This window comes from Ceratotherium simum, chromosome 8 (genome assembly GCF_057802395.1).
Source record: "Ceratotherium simum simum isolate JZ-2026a chromosome 8, ASM5780239v1, whole genome shotgun sequence".
In the NCBI taxonomy this organism is placed as follows: domain Eukaryota; kingdom Metazoa; phylum Chordata; class Mammalia; order Perissodactyla; family Rhinocerotidae; genus Ceratotherium; species Ceratotherium simum.
In genome coordinates, this window is record NC_141907.1 from 58,616,515 (window position 1) to 58,640,818 (window position 24,304).

The 24,304-nt window shown below is 37.6% G+C and overlaps 1 protein-coding gene across 3 annotated transcripts in view; it reads right to left on the reverse strand.

Moving 5' to 3' along the window:
- The window catches only part of ADAMTS3 (ADAM metallopeptidase with thrombospondin type 1 motif 3), a 265,978-nt gene that overhangs the window by 54,494 nt on the left and 187,180 nt on the right, over positions 1-24,304 (reverse strand). For all 3 annotated transcript variants that reach the window (XM_087434422.1, XM_004419160.2, XM_087434423.1), the window contains exon 5: positions 8,504-8,703. In XM_087434422.1, coding sequence (XP_087290548.1) covers positions 8,504-8,703 — 200 coding nt within the window. The remainder of the gene's footprint in view (positions 1-8,503; positions 8,704-24,304) is intronic.

A 24,304-nucleotide genomic window follows, 5' to 3' on the forward strand; every position in this document is an offset into this window, starting at 1 on the left:
TTAACATGATTTTAAAGTGGAATTAAAATGGGGATCAGAGACAAAACCAGTCTAGTCCCATATTAACTAGGCACTTGACACTAGATAAGTAATCCAACACTAGTCCTTTATCTCCCTGGCTACAAAAAGGAGAATGTTAGAGAGGACCACTTCTATTGTCCCTCCTTAAATCCTAAGGTGTGATTCTATATTAGGACAAATAAATGGTAATTTTACCTGAATGACCTCTGGCAAAGAGAGTAAATGGCTGAAAAGACAAATATCTTAGAAAACAAGACTTCTATTGTAATAAATCACACTAAACCGGCTTGTTGAGAAGGAGCTTCATGAATCCACTTGCCTTATAGGACATCAGACTTCAAAGAAAATTTCAGGTGATGGAATCATCTTTTGAAATTCTACTTTCTTTTGTGTTTGATCATTAAGTGACCTTCTACCTTGCCTTTTATCATTTCCTCCTTTTACCTTCAGCATATTGCCAGGAACCATTCTTTTCTATCATATGTCCTGAGAGAATAAGACCTTGTTGTACCTATTCTTTTCATTTCATTGGTCCTCTCAGCAAGGCCCATATTTTCCCCTGCAGCGGCTTAGACAGACGCCAAAGAAAAGAAACAGTTGTAACAGTACTCAAGTCCCTGAGGTAGTAATTAACAAGTCAAAAGACTTAAAAAGACAAAACAAAACAAAACTATATTAGATCAAGAAAGAGTTGTCACCTGCCTAGCACGCTCAGAGCTCAGTCAGCAGAGCTTCCTGGTAGCTCACAGGATACCAAATTTCTGCCAACAGGATTTGAATATCAAGATACAAAGAAAAACTATTGGGGAAAGTTCCAGGATAGTCCAATTACCTACATTTTTCACTTTAAGAAATTTCATTTCTATTTCTTTATTTTCAAAAATTTCCCCTCATTCTCTGCTCTCAGTTCTTGTCCTTTATTGTTCTAATAGTGAATTTTAACTAGGGGTGTTCAGTGAAATTACCCATTATGCTTAAAAAACAGTAAGTCAGGCCTGTGTCCCACACTCCTGATTCAGTAGCTCTTTCTAGACTCAGAACCTTTGCAGTTTACGATCCATCAGACTGGGTCACTCTTTCCTCAGTTCTTTGCCTGGCTCTCTTCCTCAGAGAATTTCTATATCTCTGCCCACGTAATATCTCAGAGATGCTCTTCCTGAACTCCTATCCAAAACAGGCCCCCCTCCTCTCTCCTTGACAATATGCCTTTACTCTTATCTATTTTACTTCTTGGCAGTTATCACTTCCTAAAATTACATATTTATTTCTTCTTTTGACTATTACCTGTCTCCTCTCCAAGAGGACAGAGAATTTTTTATTGTGTTCATTGGGATATTCCCTATGCCTAAAATAGGCCTTGCCCGTGTAGGCAATGGATCAAGATTTGTAGGATGAGATATGCCCCATAGCTGAGAACCACTTTCCCAGCAAGTCATCCATGTTACAAAATAGTAAAATTACACATTTCTTACTATAACAAAACATGATACATTAAAAAAAGAAATAACAGGCCCAAAATGGACTCATTTGCCCCAACGACAGCAAACCAAGACTTAATTGTAGTTTCAACCTATCCCCAGAAACGTGACCTTTAAACAGTCAATCTGGAATTTCCTGCAGTCAATCTGGAATTTCCTGATTAGCACTAGTGAGGTCACTTGCATGATAAGACCCCTGCCCTTCTCTTCATCCAAAAGAAGATGACCTGGCCTGAAACAATCCTTTCTTTTCTTCTGTTAATAACTTCCTTGCCCCACCCTCTTTCTGCCTATAAAAACCTTCCATTTTCTACAACTCCTTGTAGTATCTCTCTGCTTACTAGATGAGATGCTGCCCAATTCATGAATCACTTAATAAAGCCAATTAGATCTTCAAATTTACTTGGCTGAATTCTTATTTATTAACAGATTTGAGATCCTAACAAAGGCTTAACATATATCACATATCTCTTCTTTGAAACATAAAAAGCTTGTCAAGAATCTAAGAATGGGCAATAGTCATGCTGTTTTAGAATACATTCATATCTGTTTATTTCTTCTTTATACATGAGGCTTGGAGAAATTTGAAGATCTATAAAAAAGAAAGGGTTAAAAATGAAAGGAGACGGAAGGCAACTGATTTATTCTCTCCTTCAATGACACATGAAGGAGCCAGGGAGATGGGTAGATGGTGTCCCTCCCCTCTTAGGGAGGCCCATCAAAGTCATCTAGAGGCTTGTTCAAACTTGTCCACTTGACCTTTGGACTCCCAGAGAAAAGTGCTAACTTAGTGAGCTGCCTTTCCTGTGTCCCAACTCCCAGAGTCACATGGCAAATCACCTACAGAACTTTACCACATTCATATGCACAGTCAACACTATCATTAGGTAATATGGCCCTAAAATAGATTAAATGTATTTGTGTCAGAAAGGGGCCATTAGCATGGCTAATTTAAAACAGCAGATAAGCCAAAACTATTTATCTTTACTCTTGACATATAATATATTGTGTTTAAGTGTTTGTCTTGATTACACTTAAACTATGATTAATGAGTTTAAATTAAATATAACTCAAATTTTCTAAACAAGTTTCTCCTCCCAATAACTGTAACTGCAGGCCCTCCAGGACCAGTTCAACTGACCCCATCTTTTATCAACAGAGTGATTAAGAACTGCCTTTCAGAAAATCTACAATCACGTAGCCAGGGCATGAACAAAAGAAGAAATCATGACTTGAAATGACTGCGGAACCAAAGATCTTCCTTCCCACAGACCCCAAGGGCTGGGACACGATGGGAGCATGAAAGTTGCACTCTTATCAGAAGTGAGGGGTCCCTCATTCAGGAAGATTTGGTGTTGAAATTCCTTCCCCACCTCATCAAAAGTGTTTAGAACCCTATCATAAAAGTTTAGAACCTCATCATAAATGTTTAAAACATTACCATAAATGCTTGAAGCCCACCAATCAAAACCTGTCCCACCAGCATTTCTGTGTGCCATCCTGTTCTCCCTAACTTCTTAAATTTTACCCCAAATCCCGAATCAGGGAGACAGATCTGAGGGCACACATCCCCTGTTCTCCTTGTAGATCCATCTCACAGAATAAAGCTGATCTCTTTTCCCAAAGGCTGATGCCATAATTGATTGGCTTGTTTATGGGCATCAGGCAAGTGAGCCAATTTTCTGCAGTAGTATAACCCTATCTTCTTCTTCTTCTTCTCCTTCTCCCCTCCCCTCCTCCTTCTCCTTCTTCTTCTTTTCTTTGTTAAAGCAGCAGTAATAATTTATTCTCTCTCATAGTTTCTGTGGTTTGGGAATTTGGGAGCAACTTGTCTGGGTGGTTCTAGCTTGGTGTTTCTCATGCAGTTGAAATTAGATGTCACTTATTCAACTGAAGGCTTGACTGGGGAAGAAAGACACAAGGAGTCCACTTCTAAGGTGGCTTACTTACACAGCTGGCAAGGTGATGCTGGCTGTTAGTTGGGGACCTCAATTTTTCTTCACATGAGCCTCTCCACAGGGTTTCTTGAGTGTTCTCACAGCATGGCAGCTGCTTTCCTCCTTCAGCCCTAAATGCTGGGGTAGAGTTTTTTTCTCCTACCCTTCCCCCAGATGCAACTGGTCTTTGTCTGTACCCTGGAGGCAACGGGCTTTGCTGCCCCTCCCCCAGCAGCGTAGGGCTTTTGTTTTGTAGGAGAAAATGGTTCAAGGAAGACAGCAGAGCTTTCTGCCTGCCCCTACTCCCAGTTATTCTGGACAATGAAACCAGTTCAGAGAGGTCTGTACCCCTTTCTCTCCTGATTTTGCTCCAGGCTCACCAATGGCAGAAGGCAACAGGGTTCTTGAGACTGAGGGTGGGATCAGGCTCCATCCCAGTCTCTAGATATCACCCTGAGCAAATCCTTTGGTGTCTTCTGCTCTGAGATTCTTGGAAAATCAAGTGGCTTGAGCTCGGGATGGGAGGCCAGGCTCCTTGTTTAGATCTCCTACAGATTTGCTGTTTTATTTTGGGAAAGCCCTCTGCCTGTGTCTGATTCATGGTAGATACTTGGAAACACGTATCTGCCTTCACATCACATTATCAGCCCCATTTCCCTTTCTAGTTAGCTGACTTGGGAGAAAGAGCATATTGTGGGAAGAGCTTTGAGTTCTTTGAGAGCAAATGTAAACTGCCCATCTGCTTAGCACTTTCTCAGGTGCAGGCATGTTGTGTTCACAGTCTCCTTCCCTCTTTAGCACTCTCATGTGAGCACAAGATGGCCATCCCCACTTAAACTGGTGAGGAAAGGGAGGTGCTGAGGAGTTGCTCTTGGTATAAGGCCTCTCACCTTGTAGGCACTGCAGGCAGGTTTGAACCCAAGGTTGTCTTGCCTTTCCACTATAGGCTGCTGCCTCCTTCATGTTTACCAGTTTTTTATAAATGATACAACTAAGGAACAGCCAAATGGAAAAGACACGTAGGGCAACGTACGTGGGGGGTGGTGTGTGGAGCATCCATGCTCTTTCTGGGTGCACCACCCTCCCAGCACCTTGATGTGTTCACCAACTGGGAACCTCCACCCTGTTGTCTTTTAATGATTACCATCACCACATTATCATTATTTGAGACTGATTTTACAAACTTCAAATAATTTTAAAAACTTACCTCCATTTTATCAACGTTTTAAAGCCTCTGTTTCCTCTAGAAAAATGATAATAATAATTCCCATCTTGAAATATACTTGAAAAAATACACAATACCCAATAAATGTTAAATTACTTTTTAAACACTGCTTTCATTATATCATTGAGCTGATGAAAAGCCTTCATTTGTCATCTATGTCCTTTGTTTCGAGTCCAAATTTTCTGCCTCCCAAGATTATTCATAATCTTCCTCTACATTGTTTATACTCATTTGTTCATTTATCCATTCTTTCATTAAACAGACGTTTGACATTTAATAATTTAAGAACCCTTTTCAAGATAAGAAAGTAGGAAATAAATACAAGCCTTCCTTTAAAAAGGAGTCCAGTTTAAATTAAAGGAACAACCATGAAGCAATTTACATGGACTTAAAAGTACTCCAGTAGTTCAGAAACTTTGTAGTGAATGTCATCTGGGTTTGGGTATGGAAACTAAATTAAATACCAGGTAAACTACAGGAAGAACATATTTGCTGACTACTCAACTAAAGCAAAGGTGTCAGATGAGATTAAAGGAAACCATCTCTTTTCTCTACCATAGAAACATGTTTCTCCCCAAATCAGTGCAAGGAAATTTGCTGTCAATTTTCTCCTACAGTTTCTGTCTGAACCTATCTGACATGCAAAGAAAGACTCTATGTCTGTGTAGGGCTCGAATTTGGTGAGCCATGATTTTACATAACTGTGGGAAGTCATAAAGCACGGCGCACATAGAAGATGATTATTTGAACATTGTTAAGAGAAAAACTCAATTTTCTTGGCCCCTAATCCCTATGAAGCAGTTTCATTAGAATATCATTATTGGTTTTTTGCTTGCCTCCAACTCTTATTTAATTGATAATTCTGAGACAAGGTAATATTAAAGCACACTCATCTCAGAGTTTTGGATCTAACAGTCTAAATAGGGCAATAGGGCGGGGGGTGGGGCGGGGGGGAGGCGACGAAGAGATTCAGTCTGCTGTCTGCCATGCTTATAGCTGTCTGCCTGCCCCTATAGGGGAAACTTGAAATTTTCCAGCTGGAAAGGGATGGTGGTTGTGAATAAGATTGTCTAATTTGGAACAAGGTTCTAAACCTCAGCACTACTGACATTTTGGGATGGATAATTCATAATTCTTTGTTGTGTGGGGCTGTCCTTGCATTGTAGGATATTTAGAAGCATACCTGGCCTCTCCCACTCGTGGCAGTCACACCCCCTCCCAGTTGTGACTCCCAAAAATGTCTCCAAATATTGCGCAACATCCCCAGGAGGCAGGAGCTGGGACAAACTGCCCTCAATTGAGAATCACTAATTTAGAATAAGGAAAATTTCCATGGCTACACACTTAAGTCATGTGCAATTCAGCTCATCAATAATAGAACTATTTATTCTCCATCTGTCTGATCACTGTGTCTGTCTTTCAGTTGGTTATGACCTGGGGAAGGGAAGGGGAGGAGTGTTATTATTGTCTCCCCCAAAGCCCTACCTACATTAATTACTTCAGATGCAATGAACTTAATAAGTTTTAAAAATGATTTTCTCTTCTACAGGTCCACTCTCTGATACTCTATTAACTTTAGAATAATCCCTGGTATTTGAGACAGAGGCTCAGCCTATTATCTAATTTTTAATAGAATTAAAAACAAAACAATTCTTTTGACTGTTATTTAACCTAAAATGTAGCACTTTACTTATTCTTAGACATCCTTCAAACTAGATTTACTGTCTGGTCAATATGCTATAACCATTTCTACTTTCTTGTCTGTATATTCTACGTAGAAATAATTTATATTTGCATGTGCCCTTCAAAATACAAAAGCAAACAAACAAAGCAAAATAAATAAAGAACAGCAGAAAAACAAATCCCTAAAGACCTAGCTTAACTCCCAGCTTCCTGATGAATTACAGAATTAATGAACATCTTGTTGAGCCTTTGAATTTTATAAACACAGAAACTAAATCCCAGGAAGGGACATGATTTGTCCAATAGAGCCAACCAGTAACAGAGCTAGAACTAAGGCATCTGCCTCCTAAGTCCTGATTTAAAACTCTCATCACTCCACAACTTGGATGATTGTTGTCATAATCCTCTTCTCTAAGTCTTAACAGCATTTATAATATAGTGCCTACAGTATGTCTTAATAATAGCATGCCTTTTATCGCTCAGCTTTTTAATTTTCTCACGTTTATTTTTTTCTCCTTGACTAAATTAGAAGTTCAGTAAGGACAAGGACCATCTCAAATCTCTGCTGCATTACTCCAAGAGCTTTCTAGACTTCTGAGCACCTAAGAAGTCTATATCAATTGACTGACTCCATCGTGGTAGAAGAAAGCAGCCCACGGACACAACGAATGATGAAAGTGGGAATAGCATCTCCATAGGAATTTCTAAGTTTTAGGTAATTTTGGAAGTAAATTTCATGTGGAAAACTAAGACATGATTATATACTTATGCACGTTTACATAGCACTATACAATGCACATGACTGGTATTTACTCATTTAATCCTCTCAACATCCCTAGCAAGGTAAGTCTAATTATTTTTCTCATTATACAGATGGAGAGACTGAAGCAGGCACAGAGAGACTAAGCAGCATGTGCAAAGTTACACAACTAGCAAGTCATACAAAAAGCATATCAATAGTTAAAGGCATTCATATAATTCACAATGATGATCCTCTATACACATGTATTGTCAAGGCCAGTAATTTGTTTTCTGCACAATGTTTGGTCTTCACAATAGAAGCTAGTGTCAATGAACAAATAAAAATGTGTTTGAATTTCTATACTCATTTTCCACTTCACAGAGACATGGTATATGTATACTTTTATAAATTGACATCACAACAAACAAAACATATTTAATACATAGGCTTAAATATTATTATAAATAAGATCATGGTTAATAAAATTAATAATTTTTCTTCTCCAATATAATTGTGTGAAATCTAACCTTAAGCATGGAAAAAAGAAGGTAAGCAACATAAATGCCCAATGAAATTAAATTAAAAATCAAGAGAGAGAGAGAATAGGCTCAGATAATGAATTTTCTAGATCAATATAATATGTATTTTATAATTCTGTGAGGTAAAATATATAAAATAGAGTGCATTACTATGTCAATTCTTTTAGAAGTAGGTGCTTTGTATATTATTTCTCCTTAATTTCTCTCTGTCAATTCACAAGGGAAAAAAGAATACCAGTTTGAGGATGTCGTCCAAATTTCTTCTGGATATGATTAAGGCTCATAAAGGAGAAATAAAGGACAAATTTAAAGAGCACTTTATGATTGCAGTGCAGCCCTGTGCCAAGAGTTGACTGTGCTTTGTACATACATTACCATCAATCATATAATGTTGAAAAATATCACTCATTCAAAAGCTCTAACAACAAGCATCCATACAGAGTTATCAGGCCAAAGTCATTCTTTGTCATCTTGGGACACAAAACGATGCTGGAAAGAACTATTTTATCCTTCATGGTCCACATCAAGGAAGGTGGACAATGTTCTGAGAGTTTTGATTAAACTCAGAACAAAATGAAAATGATAATTCATGTTATAGTTTCATCCCATTATGACTTTTTAAATTTATGCTTTCCCCCCTTTATGACAATGGAAAACTAGTTGACCACCCAAAAGAATATTTTGCTTCCTGCTTCCTTTATTTCTGCTTTCTTCTATGTTAAATATGCAGGTCAGTATTTGACTTCAATGCAATTATGTATACATTTGCCATGTGGGCCACAGTCATGGAAGTCCTCACATAGGTTTCCAAAAGACACTAACAAAGCAGGAGAAGTGAATTAAAAGATCAAAAGCTGCAAAAAGGAGTCACTACTCACAATGTTCATCAGGGTGAGGAGGTAGTTTTGGACGTGCTCTTTGCCATGGAAACGGACCACAGAGTCATCCACTCCCAGCAGCACCTCGATGTTGTAATCATTTTCTCCTGCGTGTCTGCGGCGCCTCATTGTTTCATTCAGCTGCTGGTCAACGTTGCTGTAAACAGTACCTAGATCATCAAGGCCTTCCAGATCCGACTCTATCAAGAAACAAAAGGAACTCAGGCATTTCAGATTCCCCAGTGGGCCTTCTAATAACTTCTCACAAAAAAGAATCTTCTAGAGGGGCTACCATTATAATCCATGATCACTGAGATGCTGCTTTTCAGTTTATTTCTTAAGTAATATGCACATGCATATAATCAGACAGACCTCCTATAAATTCAACACAGAACAGCAACACTGAGGGTCAAATAATATCATTGTACAGAAAGCAGTGCCACCATGCCAGGCTGAATGCTCCGTGAGGATAAGAGTAGTTTAGTTCTCCTCTGGTTGTATCCCCAATGCAGGGAAAAAACAGTGGGGGAACAGAACACATGCTGACTAAGTAGTTATTAAATTAATTGAGATTATAAATTAAAAATCCTGTGTTGATAAGTTTACAGTGGTTAACTTAAGTTACTATAACCATGGAGTATAGAATTTGTATCACATAAATTAAAATCGCTCCTTTTTTCCAGTAGCCTTAACTTAAAAATCAAGTTATAGCACATCAACACAACAGCATCTAGAGGTACAATTATTAGTCACCATACATTACTTTATTTCTTATGAGTATGGTTTTCTAGTGAATGCTGCTGGGAAGAAGTGGATACACAAGGTCTCCACATTGGTACTGGCCACTGTCTGGACAGTGGGTCATTTCAGTTGCTATATATCTGAATCTGTGAGATACCCAAGTAAGAAGTCAGTCATAAAATTACCCATATTTAAAGAAAAATAAAAGGGTAAACAATTTTTTATTTTATGTACTGAAGGAATTTAATTTTTTTACTTTCCAAATGGGCATTTCATACACACACACACATACAGATATACATATACATATATACACTCAGAGAGATATACATACATATATCCATATACATCCATATCCATATCTACCTATCTACGTATATGGAGAGAAAGAGTGAGAGAGGCATTCTCAGGTTCCAATTATCTAGATTATCTGCCTTCAGATTACGTACTATATTTATAGTGAAGAAAATATTTCGGTGAATCGAAAAAAATAAAATCTACCTTTTGGATACTAAAATAAAAGATATTATTCAAAACTGCTGGTATAAAGCTGAAAGTATATTCATTTCCATTTCAAATATACAAAACCTGGAAAGAATTTCATTTTACTAACTGCCTTGATGTCTAAAACAACCACATACCTAAAAACAAGTTTGACAGAACCAATTCTGACTCATGCTTTATATGAAGGTTTATTTAATGCTGTACTGGGGCCCATAAGCCATTTCAATCAGTGTCTGACATTAATGAATAGTCATTTTCCTCTCCACCTTTGTGGTTTTAGTAAAGCTGGGGGTGTGGGAGGAAGGGTGTCTCTTGGCCAGGAAGATTGATGACCAAGCCCTAGCCACACAGGATTAGAAGTAATCGAAGGACAGATCCCCCTCACACCCTTTCCACTTTTAAAAAATATATAGACACACCAGCACGCACCCTCCCCTACAAGTATGGGCATAAGTTCTGATTACGACCACTCAGGTTTGAAAGCTATACTGTAATTCACTTTGACCCAAGCCCAACTGCTAGATCATTAGCTGGGAATTTTCTCCTCTTCAGGAAATCACGTTGGCTCCACAATACAAAAATAACTCTCACCACCATCCACATCAAACAGAGAGCTTTCCTCAAAAGTTGTTTTTAAGAGCTGTAAACCACATTGAGGGCAAGAGACTACACCTGCAAACAGCTTTACTATTCACCCTCAAGTCTTTTCACACACTTGAGAATGTGAAAGGTTGTGATAGCATACAAATAGGAAATTCATACATGAGCTCCCAGTTCTAAAAATGGCTTTCTGGCAGAACTGTCAGTGACAGTGTCCAATGGAAATATACTAACAAGGTCATCATATCATTAAGTATGATGCAGGAATGAAGAAGGCTGAATACTTATTTCAGAAAGACAGTTCATTCCGCTCTAACACACCTTTGGTTTGGCCTTTGCATTCCTCCTTAAATAGGTGGTTTTCTGGAAAAAGAAGAGAATCTCTTTTTTTCATTGCATGAGGAACCCGGAAAGGAAGAAAGAAGCCTTTTTCTTTCAACCATTGCCTTTATTCAGTCAAGAATACTTGTGTCGCTTACGTCCCCCTGTGTTGTACAATGTTCTTTTCTATGATTTCTAAAGTGGACTATGTCAAACATTTCAAAGAAAGACAGCGGAATAACTTCTGGCCCTTTTTATCTATACACATCACTATTAATTACAGACATTTCTGAGGTGATGAAATATCTTCATTTATAATGAATTTTTCCCAGTGTGCCTACAACGGTCAAGCACTTAGTCACGTGGGCTACTGTAATCAGACATAATTGGCTTCAAGTCCTGGCAGTGTGATTTTGCTTAAGATGTCTAACCTCTCAGAGCCCCATCAGTCAAAGGGGATAATAATACCTACTTTGCAGAGTTGCTGTAATATGATTAATGATAGTAAAAACACTGTGCACAGTGCTTAGATATAAGTGCTCAACAAATGGTATTTACTGCTACTACTACAATGATGGTGGTGATGATTTCTCATTAAGAGAAGCCTTCATTTTTTTAAGGTTCTCTACATTTTATTTTATATCTCGCAAATCAAATAGCTATAATTATTTTAAAATAGAGATGAGAAAAAAAATCTGGAAGGTCTTGCAATAGGTAGAGTGTGCTACTGTTCCTCATGCTTCATACCAGAAAAGTCACGCTCAGAGTACTTTTCAAGCTTCTCAGAAATATCAAAGGATCAAAGGCAATACCTCTTAGTACTTAGAGTAAGTTTTCTTTTTTCAAACTTCTTGGAAAATTTAAAACTTTTTGAAACTTATCTTAGGAGTTACTGATAAGAACTAATTAGTATTTAAGAAACATTTTGATTGTATCATTTTTTGAACCCCTTTGCTTCCCAATTGCTGTATAGGAGCTTTCAGAAAAGAATACTTTTACTATAAAGCCCATTTTCACTGAAATGAAATATTTTGGGGCATATAGGTGACCAATCAAGTCACAATAAATCTAGTTATTTTTAGCATTAAATATTAGGATTGTTAGTGTTAAATCAGAATTTTGAACTTACCAAACAGATAAAGTACAATATAACTTGTTTTGCTGATTATGAACACTTGGGCTTACGACACTTTCAGGATGGAATATGGCATGTTTTCATGACTAATCATATTTACAGGAAATCTAAGTGTAGGATCGGTGAAATCACTCCCCACCCCAGAAGAAATTCCTGTGATCTGGAAAAGTACAGGAGACAAAGGTAAAATTGGTTCTGACCAAGTTCTGAATCTGATACAAATACATTTGGAGTTGGAATGCAATCTTAAGCCCACTGTGATATAGACTGTGATAGAATCATCTACCCTATACCTATTTTCTCTCTTTCCTAAGGAGCAGAATATCAATTTTATTTGAGGTGGAAATAAACCCAGCTATAAGTCATTCCTAGTCTGCCTGGTGACGAAGGACTGCATGTGACTAAAGATAAGCCACAGAGATGAGCAGAAGTATTGCTTATACCTCAGTGGCTTAAATTGGCTTGTATGGAGGGCTTCCACAAAGGCTCCTCAAAGGAAGGTGATTCATCCTGGTAGGTGCGCTCCTTTAGCCCTTCACTCAGTATTTCTTCTTGCTGCCTAGAACATGAAAATGATGTCAGGAGTTCTTTGAGGTGATGTTGAAATCAAGGCATGTGCTGAGTATGGTAGGGTAGCTATGAAGAAGAGATCTGACCCCACAATGGCTGTGGAGCTGGCATTCCAGCCCCAGATTTCCCAGCACCAGATGTTGCTACACATGAGGGAAAACATTTCCATCATGTTTAGGCCATATTTGGATTTTCTTTTATATGTCACTGAATCTAGTCCTAATAGATATGACACTGACAATATTTAATTTTGTTGTCTAGTTCCCTGTACACTCCTACTCCCTTTGGGAATCAAAACTAATATTCATGTTCATAGGTGAATAATAAAGTAAGATTCACTTTACCAAAATGTCCCACTGCAGCTTTCTTTGTAGTGGGTCTACTGCAGAAAATGAGGAAGAAGCATACTACTTTGCAGTAACAACAAATACGGAATGAGTCCGTATGTAGAAATTTGGCATTCTTCATGAACAGAATACTATTGTAAAAATGAAGTGAATGAAATGCCACAAAATGGATTTTCCAATAGTACGTGGAGATCCTAAAATCAGAGCTAAAAATAGGCATAAAATCCAACAAATGTCATCTGTTAACCTCAGAAGCAGAAAGGAGTTAAATAATTTTGTTGACCTGTTTCTATCATCTGCTAGTGACTTTTCCATTGAAACCTTTTTTAAAAATTTCTGTTGTTATAATTCCTAAAAAGATACAGTAACAGCATCTCCATATATATGGGGGCTCCATTCTACCAAGATATAAAATGTTTCCGTGAAAAGCAGCTGAATCCTTCACCAACTAGGAAATTCCATAATGATAGTTCAAAGAACTATATTCAGGCCAATTTATGATGTCAATTCTGAAGTTTCATTAAGTAACTGTTGCTTTTTTTTTTTTAAAAAAAGCATTACCATTGAATGAATATTACTTTCGTGATTTCTTTTCTCCAAAAGCTCTAATTCTAAAATACACATTTGCTTTTGTTTTCACTGACTACTTTAAGGGATAGCATATAGCTTTTTTTTTTAATGGAAAACTTACCTTCTAAGTGAAAAAAGTAATGTTTTCATGCTTAGAGTTTTTGATTATTAGGAAACAAACAAATAGAAATTCACCTCATTGTCCAATATATAGAAAATCCTGACTTTTAATAAGAATCTCTTACATGTCAGTTAGAATGTTTGTAGCTGCAAATATAGAAAACTTAAAGTATTTTAAGCAACCAGGAAACATATTAGTTTGCATTACAAGAGGTCCAGAGGTAGGTTGATTCTTGGGTTAATCAGTTCATCAGTAGATCATCAAGTACCCAGTTCTTTCCATCTTCCACGTCCCGCCATTCCTGGTGTACAAATTTTGCCTTCAGATTAGCTTCCTTGATTATTTCAAAATGGCGGCACCAATTCCAGCATAGCCAGGTACAACAAATTGTATCTTCATGCACATCTTCCTTAGGAGTAGGCAAAAATCTTTCCTAGAAGCCGTCAGGTACATTTAACTACATGTTTCAGTGGCCAGAATTGAATCACATGACCATGTAAAAATAAGAACAGAATCCCATGTATGTCTTAGTTCAACCAGAAATCAACTCCTATGACTGAGGCCAGCTTCCTCTGAAGAACATGTTTAGGAAAAGTGTGGGTTAGTGAATAATACTGAGGTCCTATTAAAAAAGAAGGAGGAAGGCCTTGAAATAAAAGAGGAGGGGAAATGAATATTGTACAGGCAACCCATGTTCCTGAATCTTCCTTTTCAGATCCTCCTCTTCCCGCATTCCCTAGTTAACAGTCTTACACCGGTCTCTTTTATTCTGTCTTGGTTTGCATTCACACATTTTGTGTTTAATTTCTCTTATTGTAATCTGTTTGCCTAAAGATCACTTCTGCAGTCTTTTGGCCTCGTAAAGCCTTTTGAAAGGTACAGGCCTTCATTCCCATAGTAGTGGACTCTCATCATTGTTGCCTACTCAGCCCCATTCCAACCATTTCTTAAATAAATCACTGAAATGTTTGGGTGTGAGCAAACAAACCAATGTTTGCTTGTCAGAAAAAATACAGTATTCTCTGATAAATTCAAATTTTAGATAAAGAACTTTTTTTTTTTTTTTTAGTATAAGCATGTCACAAATATTGCACGGGATCTATCTAATACTAAAATCTTATTCAATGTTTATCTGAAATTCAAATTTAAATGAGAATCTTTTATTTTTATTTGCCAATCAGGCAACTCTAGTTGTGAGGGAACTATCTTTCTCCAGGCAGTCAATATAGTTACAGGGATTTACAGCCTCCTGGCCTCTCTTCCCACCCCACCCCACCCCCTACCCAGCTCTGGCAGTGGGCACTGACCCAGGCATGGCCAAGCACTATATTCCATTTCCTTGACTCTAGTAATTGGTTAATGGATGGCAAATGGCCTAAATCATGCCGATGAAACTATGACCTAGTGCTGTTTTCTTTGGAGCTCCTAAGAAAGAGAAGTTCTCGCTACTAAGCTTGAAACTGGCAGAATATAACACTGAAGCTGCTTAGGGCCAGCATAGTTGTTGATCTAAGTTTAATGCAAGAAGAGGAAAATGAAGACTACTTATGAAGAGAATAGTTAATGCTCCAATGATGACTTTGAGCCTCTGAATTCAACCATTCCTGAAATCTTGGTCTTTTCAGTTTTGTGAGTTAATAAACTTATTGCCACCTCATTTTCTTTTCTTACTGCTTTTTAAAAAAGTCTTGCTTAAGACAGTTTGATGTTAGTTCTTAACACTTGAAACTAAAAGAATCCTGATTAATAAACCTATGCCCTTCCTGCTACAGTCATCAATTGTCCTCATTTTCCTTCCCACTCTTCTTTAATAAACTATTCTTAGGCTATACACTCCTTTGAAAAGGATGATATATTATGTTTAATCTCCCAAATTAATTAGTTTATTCTCTTTATTTCATTTTAAATGAAGGGCTTACTAGAGATCTGTTTCCTAGAGATTTGTTTCTTCTGTTGCTCTCATTTAGCCAAAATCATAAAGTTAATTTTGGAAGATAGTGCCGTTTTTAATTTTCAAATTTTACTACTCTACACATTTAATAGCATTTAATTAACATTTCTCGTCCTCTTGACTAAATTATATTCTTTCTTATTTATGGCTTTTGTAGTTGAGCTCTATTAAATCGAAGAGTAGAAGTCCACATCCAATTTACTAGATTATACTCTAGTAATCTGACACTGCTAGAAGTTAAAGTTTTCTAAGTAGACTCAACTGTATAAAGGAGAGATAGGATTCCATTTACAGCTGTCAATTTCAAAGCTCAAGTGATTTCCATCAGTTGCCTCATATATGCTACTTTATTAAGGGTGAAAGGTTTCTTCACCTCAAACTTCCCCAGAAACTCTACTTGAGCTTGCTAAATTTTTCTCCAAAGGCATATGAAATGATTTAATAAAAATTTAAACAAATGATGAATATTAACATTTGCCATTTATTCTTTCCAATAAATATTTAAAGAACAGGGCCACTTGACCTGGCACTGTTCTAAGCACTGGGAGTACAGCAGTGGACAAGGAAGACATGGAGCACATAGAACATGCATTCCAGTGATAAGCAGGGTAAGAAGAATAAAAAGAATGACAGGAGTATGAGGGACAAGGTGAGGTAGGCACAATTTTAGATAAGATGTTCAAAAGAAGGCAGAAAATGGACAGAGATCTTGTAAAGTGATGAAGTGAGCCACAGGAATATCAAAGTTATATTTGTGTGAGATATATGTCCACTTTTTACTCATATTTATATTCCAGATCTTTCAAAATGATGTATAATACAAAGAAAATCAGAATAGATTCAGGAGTATAGTAGGCAGACTTTCTAAAATGGCCCCACTAAGATCCCCAGAACCTGTGAACATGATGAGATATCACTCCCATGATTATGTTATATGGCACAGTTGACTAAAGGATAGAGGCATTATCCAGGTAGGCCTGATCTAATCTTATGAGCCATTGAAAGCAGAGATTTCTCTGGTTGGTTGCAGAAGGGAAGGTCAGAAATGTGAACTACGAGAAGGCTGTAATGTGCCATTGCTGGCTTTGAAGATGGAGGGAGGGGCTGGCCCCATGGCTTAGCGGTTAAGTGCGCGCGCTCCGCTACTGGTGGCCCCGGGTTCGGATCCCGGGCGCGCACCGATGCACCGCTTCTCTGGCCCTGTTGAGGCCGCGTCCCACATACAGCACCTAGAAGGATGTGCATCTGTGATGTACAACTATCCACCGGGGCTTTGGGGAGAAAAAGGTGGAGGATTGGCAATAGATGTTAGCTCAGAGCTGGTCTTTCTCAACAAAAAGAGGAGGATTAGCACGGATGTTAGCTCAGGGCTGATCTTCCTCACAAAAAGAAATAAAAAAATTAAAAAAATTAAAATGAAGATGGAGGGAACCCGTGCAAGTACCAAGGGGAGGCCTCAAGTTGTTGACGGTGAACCCCAGCCAACAGCCAGTAAGGAAATGGGGACCTCAGTGCTACAACAACAAGGACCTGAATTCCGCCAACAACCTGAATGAACCTGGAAGTGGACTCTTTCCCAGAGCCTCCAGTTCAACCTGGCTAGCACCTTGGTTTTGGTCTTGTGATATCCTGAGCACAGAACCCAGCCCAGTCATCTTGGATCCTGATCTACAGAACTGTGAGTTAATAAATGAGTGCTGTTTTAAGCCACTAAGTGACTTAAACTAAGTTCTTGATGATTTGCTATGCAGCAATAGAAAAATAATACAAAAGAATAGAGCTCTAGGCCCATCTCTGCTATAACCTATCTGGATGATTTTGGGAAAGATGCCAAACTTATCTGAACCTCAGTTTTCTTACCTGTAAAATAAACAGGCTGTGCTAAAGGATCACTAAAATCTTCTTCCTGGATAAATTTTCCATATTTAATAATTGGGCTATAATTTCACTATTTTAAATTATTAAAGATGCTTATTGTTGTTATGGCTTTTTGATCATAAATGATTAATCATATTATTTGTAATTCATTTGTTGCTAAATCCTTGGTCAAGGATACAATTCACAATTAAAACATATTTTTACAAGGGAAAAATGTGCTACACTTTAAGAGAACCTACATTATGATATAAAGTACTTAATGGCAATGTAGAAGTCTACTATGATATCGGTAAGATATATCAGTAAGATATAATCTTCTTGTTCACTTAAAGAAGAGCACAAATGTCCATAAAGTCTGAAGGCATAGACAAATATACATAATATTTTCAAGGATATCTTCAGTCTCTTCTCTGAAAAATAAAATGTTATTTATGTTTCCAGACCTTGTAGACAACCTATAAGAGGTTACATAAAGGTGGCATTTAGATTACTTAAGAATTTACATATCCACGACATAGACCAGAATTTTAACCTAAGTGATTAAAAATTCACTTTATGCCTTTTTGTTGTGATACAATAAAATTTTACTATGCTACCTATAATAAATTTTTACTAAAATAGAGTTATAAAAACATGGAGTTAAAAATACATATTATCGGGGCCGGCCGGGTGGCGCAAGCAGTTAAGTGCTTGCGCTCTGCTGCGGTGGCCCAAGGTTCGCCAGTTCGGATCCCGGGTGCGCAGTGACGCACTGCTTGGTAAGCCATGCTGTGGCGGCATCCCATATAAAGTAGAGGAAGATGGGCACAGATGTTAGCCCAGGGCCAGTCTCCCTCAGCAAAAAAAGAGGAGGATTGGTAGATGTTAGCACAGGGCTGATCACACACACACAAAAATAATAATAATACATATTATCATAACGTTAAAATATTGAAGAAGTGGTCATTCTACATTTTATTTTTAATCTAAAGTGCTAAGCTTATTTTGATAATACTGATCAAACAGTTTTGATTTATGTTCAGATGAAAGGTCAGCTTTTATAATTATATCATATATCGTCAATATATTTAAGCCATAGTAATTATTGCAAACTGAAGACAATTTATGACAGATAATATTTGCTATCAAATACTATGAATGGAATAGTGTAACTCCTAACCCACAAATGACATTATCAAAGTTAAATTTAACATAGCATTTTTTGCATTCAAATCAAATTGTTGAGCCATTCCTAAAGTGAATTTCCACTAAAGACACTTATTTATTAAAATAAAACAATTCTTAGTCTAAGGAATAAATATGACAGAGGAAAGAAACATTGTTATATTTACATTTTACCCATATAAATATATGTCTATAATCCATTCTTCCAGGTAGTACTGATCATACGGAAGCAAAAAATTGGGGAGTATTTTTATATCTTCTATTTTTTTTTAACATATGGAATACAGTTTTAATACCTGTTTTGATGTTTTCTCTTCTAATTCTAACATTTCTGTCAATTGACTGACTGATTTTTCTCGTCATTATGGGTTGCATTTTCGTGCTTCTTTGCATACCAGGTAATTTTGATCAGATGTCTGAGATAGTGAATTTCACCTGGTTGGCTACTGGATGTATTATTATTTCTATAAATATTCTTGAGCTGTTTTCTTGGATGTAGTTAAACTACTTGAAAACAGTTTGGTCCTTTCAGGTCTTGCTTTTAAGATATATTAAGCAGGATCAGAGCAGCATTCCTCTAGAGCTAATTATTCACCACTACTGAGGCAAGACCCCTCTGCGTGCTCTGTCCGATGCTGAGCGAATCATGCGATATTCCAGTCTGCCTAGCGGGAACAAGCACTATTCCCAGCCCCATGGAAGTGCGGGCATTGCTACCGCTAATCCTCTCTGGTGGTTCTTTTCCACGCTTTGCACAGTTCCCTCACGTGTATGTGCTGATCACGACTCGGCTAAACACTAGAAGGGAACCTCAACAGATCATCAGAGTTCCACTTCTGTGTAGCTCTCTCTTCTCCCACACTCAGTCCTGTGAACTCTGGTGACCTTCCTCTCCCAGACTCTCAGCTCTGGCTTCTCAACTCTGAGTGTCTGTCAGGCTCAGCCTGGGTTCTCCTTCTCTGAGATTCAGCCTGGAAACCCTCCAGACGGTAAACTGGGATAATGCTGAGGATTACCTCATTTGTTTCTCATCTCTTAGGAATCACTGTCTTTCATTTCTAGATATCCAGTGTCTTGAAAATTATTGTTCCATATATTTTGTACATTTCTGGTCATTTAAAGCAGAAAAGCAAACTCAATCTCTGTACTGTCCATCTTGGCCAGAAGCAGAAGTTCACTTAATTTGGTTTTGCTAAGAACACATGGTGGTTTAGAAGCTTGGATTTACAGGCATGTTACTCTGTAACACGACTTGGAGTTTTCTATAACCATTTAGCTTTCCCTAAATGACATTCTCTACACATTTACTTGGACTCATGGAAGTGGGGTAGTAGTGAAATGTTCAGTGTAAAAACCCTGACAATTCTCTTTTAATTAAAAAAAAATCATACTTTTATGAGAGATTAAATCTACTTGAATAAGTCTTTGCAACACAGGGTATCATATGGAAGGGAGAGAAATGTAAGGTTGAGCAGCATTTAGTAAATCTCAGAAAAACAAGTTCTAGTCACCTTTCTCACAAAACAATGTGAACTTCTTTGTTCATTAAATAAAAGCTGGCTAAGCCAAAAGGTACTCTAAATGTGTTTACAGAAAGAAACTGTCTTCCAAGAGTAGCCCCAAAAAAAGCTGCTTTTACTTCACACAAACATGGAGAGAGTTCAAAAAATTAAAACCTTAGCAAACATAGGTATCTCCTTACAGTCCAAAGAACACAATGCTTGAAATGTCCGCTGAAAATGTTTTGCACTGAGTTTTTAAGAAAATTACAAACTAGATTTTAAAAAATCATATTTAGATGATGGAAAATTGGGGGTGAATTTCAGGAAGTCATGTTACAGAGTTAAAGGCAAGGAATAAATTCTATAAATCAGGGCTCTTGTGGGTCATCCCCTAAAATCAACAAGGGCCACTACAAGCAGGATGAAACCGTTCACTCAGAAAAGAAGTCATCTTGTGATGAGTGACGGAAAGGGAAATAATGGTGATTCGTGTGCACTAAATCTTAGTATATCTAAATTTATCTTTCTAGATTTTAAAAATCTTGTCGCATTTTTAGTGCAAGAAACCTAAACATTTATATTTTCAACTCAAATTGAGGAATGACATATTTGATAGGTTAACATAGATGTAGTGAAAACGTTTAACCACCAACTGTCCTCAAAGTCAATAAATACTGATATTTTTCTTCAAATATCAGATGGGAAATCCAGACTACAGGTAGCAAGTTTACTTTTCTACGTGAGTGGGAATTGATTTCATCTCAACTCATTCAGTAGTTTTAAAGATCTAACAGATTGGGAATACAAGGAGAATCCTCACACATGAAAATGTTAGAGTTACTAGAAAAGGCTCATTTCCTCCTTTCCTCCTGCCACCCTCCCCCCTCACAACATTCTTTTGCTCCCTTGTTCCTTCCTTTCCTCCCTCTCTCTTTCTATTCCTGGCTCCCCTCACTCCCTCTTTCCTTCTTTTCCTTCCTCTCCTCCTTACTTCCTTTCATCCATCCATTTTCAAACATTTCTTGACTACTTTTTCAGCATAGAATCTGAGGTACCTTTGAATAAAAGGTGAATAAGCCCAGTTCCTGTCACTGAGGAGGTGACAGCTGAATAGGAAAGAAAGATGTATCAACAGACGGTAAGCATGCAACTGAAGAAGAACCAATTTACTCTACCTGGAAGAATCTGAGAATGTTTCAACAGAGGAGGTGGCATCTGAGCTAGCTTTTAAAAGATTCACAGAAGATACACAGGTGGACAAATGCGTCCAGGCAATGGATACAACCATGTGGAGACGACCTGAAAAGTACTGATATATTGGGGGGAATAGAACTTCAAAGAGGATGGAGCAAAAAGTAAGTGAAGATTTGTGTTGAGAGATGTGACCGCTAAGGGAGGTTGAAGCAAGATCATGAATAATCTTACATATTTTATAGACAGACTTAGGGACGGCTTTCCTGGGGCAGTTCTATATCATGCCTGTTATCCTGGCATAAATATTAGTAATGTTTTCTTTCACTCTCAAATGTGTCCTAGCTTGAACAATAAATTAAGTGGTCACCCTACTTATAGGTCTTTCAGTCTCAGAATGTGATTTCTAGAAGGCAGGGCTGAATCTATATAATTCTCTTTTGTGCACTTGTGTTCAATGATAACAGACATTGCAATAACAGGGCTTCCATGTTCTTGTTGCAGGGATGTTCTTTCCTAGTTGTGGAAACCGGAGTGGTGAATATGGTTATTTGGCAGTTGCTATCCATTCCAACCTCCTTGTGGTGTGTACTTCTGCAAAAGCTGGACCTACGTTCCCCAGTGTGCTTGCAGCTAGGATTCCAGATGAGAACTTGGTTAAGCTGATTAGACGGACTCATGTGAGATTTGAATTCAGACGTGGCAAATGTGGTTGGGGAGACACCATGGGAACTGGGGTTTTCTATAGCAGCGTCCTAGGTCTGGTCACTAGCTGTGTGGATGCTGAGAGCAAAGTGGGGTAGCAGTGGTGGTAGTTTGTTATCCCCAAAGAACATCTTCAGTGACAAGTTCTTGGAGTGAACAGGTCCAGCAGCACCTCGCTCATTCTCCTGTCCCTGACTTGAGCAGCAGTCACAGCTGCCCAGGTGGGCCACTCTGCTGTATTGTCCTGGGAACTAGTCCTGGAGCCCAAGCCTAGAGGCTACTCTTCCAATTCTTCCAACAGTTTAATGTGCACTTAATTCTTTATATTAAATCCTTTCATGCTTAAAATAGCTAGCGTGGTTTCAATTTACTGGAAGTGAACCTTGACAAATACATGGTAAGTTATTTAACAAAACTAGGTCTCAAATCCACAGCCGTGTAATAAGAGGGCTGGGCTCTTCAATGACCTGTAAGATCCCTCCCACCTCTAGAATTCTGCTTCTGTGATTCCATACTTTTGTGGAGTTTGCCTAATACCTCTATTTTTCTCTCCTGCATTCCTTAGGAAATTTTGGCCTTTTGCTTATATTTCCATATAATTGTTTCACTAAGATCATTATTAATATACTTTCATTATTCAGAAAATGCACCAAAAGCCATAGGATGTGTACAAGGCAGAGGTGAGAGATCATTCGTTCATTTAACAAACACTTATTGAGCACCTATGATGTGCCAGGTGCTCTTAATTAATATTTGATAAACTCCTTGACCAAGTCCAAGCATTTGTTTAGACAAAACATTCCCGGAAGAACATTTTATCTTTGTTTGTAATTAAAAATAACTTTGACTCCCCAACCTGTAGAACCTCCCTACACCTCTCCATTCTGGGCTGCAGTCAGTACAGCTGCTTCTTGACAGAAACTGACCTGAGTCAAATCAGGATTTCTTTTCCCTTCTCTCTAGACCACTGTCTCCACGTCCAGCCTACTTTGCTTTCTTCGGCAGAGCGAAGCACCACACACTCTCCTCACTGATCCAGCCTTTCAACTCCACATTTCATTCCTCTCCACTCTTAGTTTTCCATGTCTCCTTAGGTGGTCCTTTGTGGGTCCTGCACCCCTCACCAATTGGCTAAGATCACCCAAGGCCCTTTGCTTTTTGCACATATTCCTTTGGACAAATCATTCAGTCATAGGGTTTTAATACATTTTAACCCTTAAGTTGCATATCCTGAGTTACAGAACATTTCTACAATGTCTTCTCATTATTGTTATCCTCAAAGCATTAACTTAACTCAACATAATATCTCCTTCAACAATCTTCCTGTACTTCCTTTCCTGGAAATCAAAATCCTGAAGTCATTTTTACTTTGCTAGCTTCATCAGGCGATTGCCAAATTCTGATAATTCTTGCTATTTCTCATTTTTTCCATTTTACTTATTTCATCAGTCTAGAATGTTGTCTACCTGAACAAAACAATATATCTCAAAGAACTGTTCAAAGTCTTCTCCGACCTAAGGATCACCTCATCTGACTCTAATCAATACATTCAGCATTCCCAGTGGACTTTCTACTAAAGTTCGTAAAGCCAAAACTTCAAAAAGTATTCAAGGGTAAATTCATGTGTTATATTTTTTTCTCTTGTTCAGTGGACATCAGAGTAAGCACTTAGTAGAACAAAGAATAGTCATAGATAATAAAACTCACCCCACAGTACATGACTTCATATAAGAATAAGGCTGAAAGTGAGGTATGTACTACAAAATATTTGTTATAATACAGTTGTACTAAAATACAAAGCCTACAATATGTGAGAGCTAGTGTACCTTTATCCTATATGCTTTGGAGCTCTTCATCATGTTGATTCCATGGTACTATAGACAAAGGGACATAAATGTTCTTGACTGCAGAATACTTTTGTGATTAAAAAATAATCTGATAATTAATGATTGAGTCCATTTTTAAAAATGGGAAAATGTGCTAAAAAGTAGTCCAATGAACCTGAAACACATTAAAAGATCAATAAATGTTTGTTAAACAAGTGAACAAATCAGCAGGTAAATGGTTTGAGTTTAGAGAAAATGGGGATATAAATGGATCATAATGTGTCAATGTGCAAAGAGGGAAAGAATAGGAAAGGAAAACATATAGTAAAGTTTCTAATAGTATTGGAAGTGATAATATCAAAGAAAATCCGGAGACAAGTTATACATCCAAGAGCGCGGGTACATGTAAATACATTATTTCTTATCATAATATACAAGAGCTATACATTATAGTATTATGATATTATATTATAGTTCATATACATATGAAAATATATATCAAAAGCAGCCAATCTTCACTATTTGTGGATTCTGTATTTATATATTTGCCTACTCACTAAAATTTATTGTAACCCCCAAATCAACACTTGCAGTGTTTTCCCAATCTTCTATAGATACGCACAGAGTGGCAAAAAAAAAGTCAATATGGCAAGGATATAAAATAAAAAGAATTCT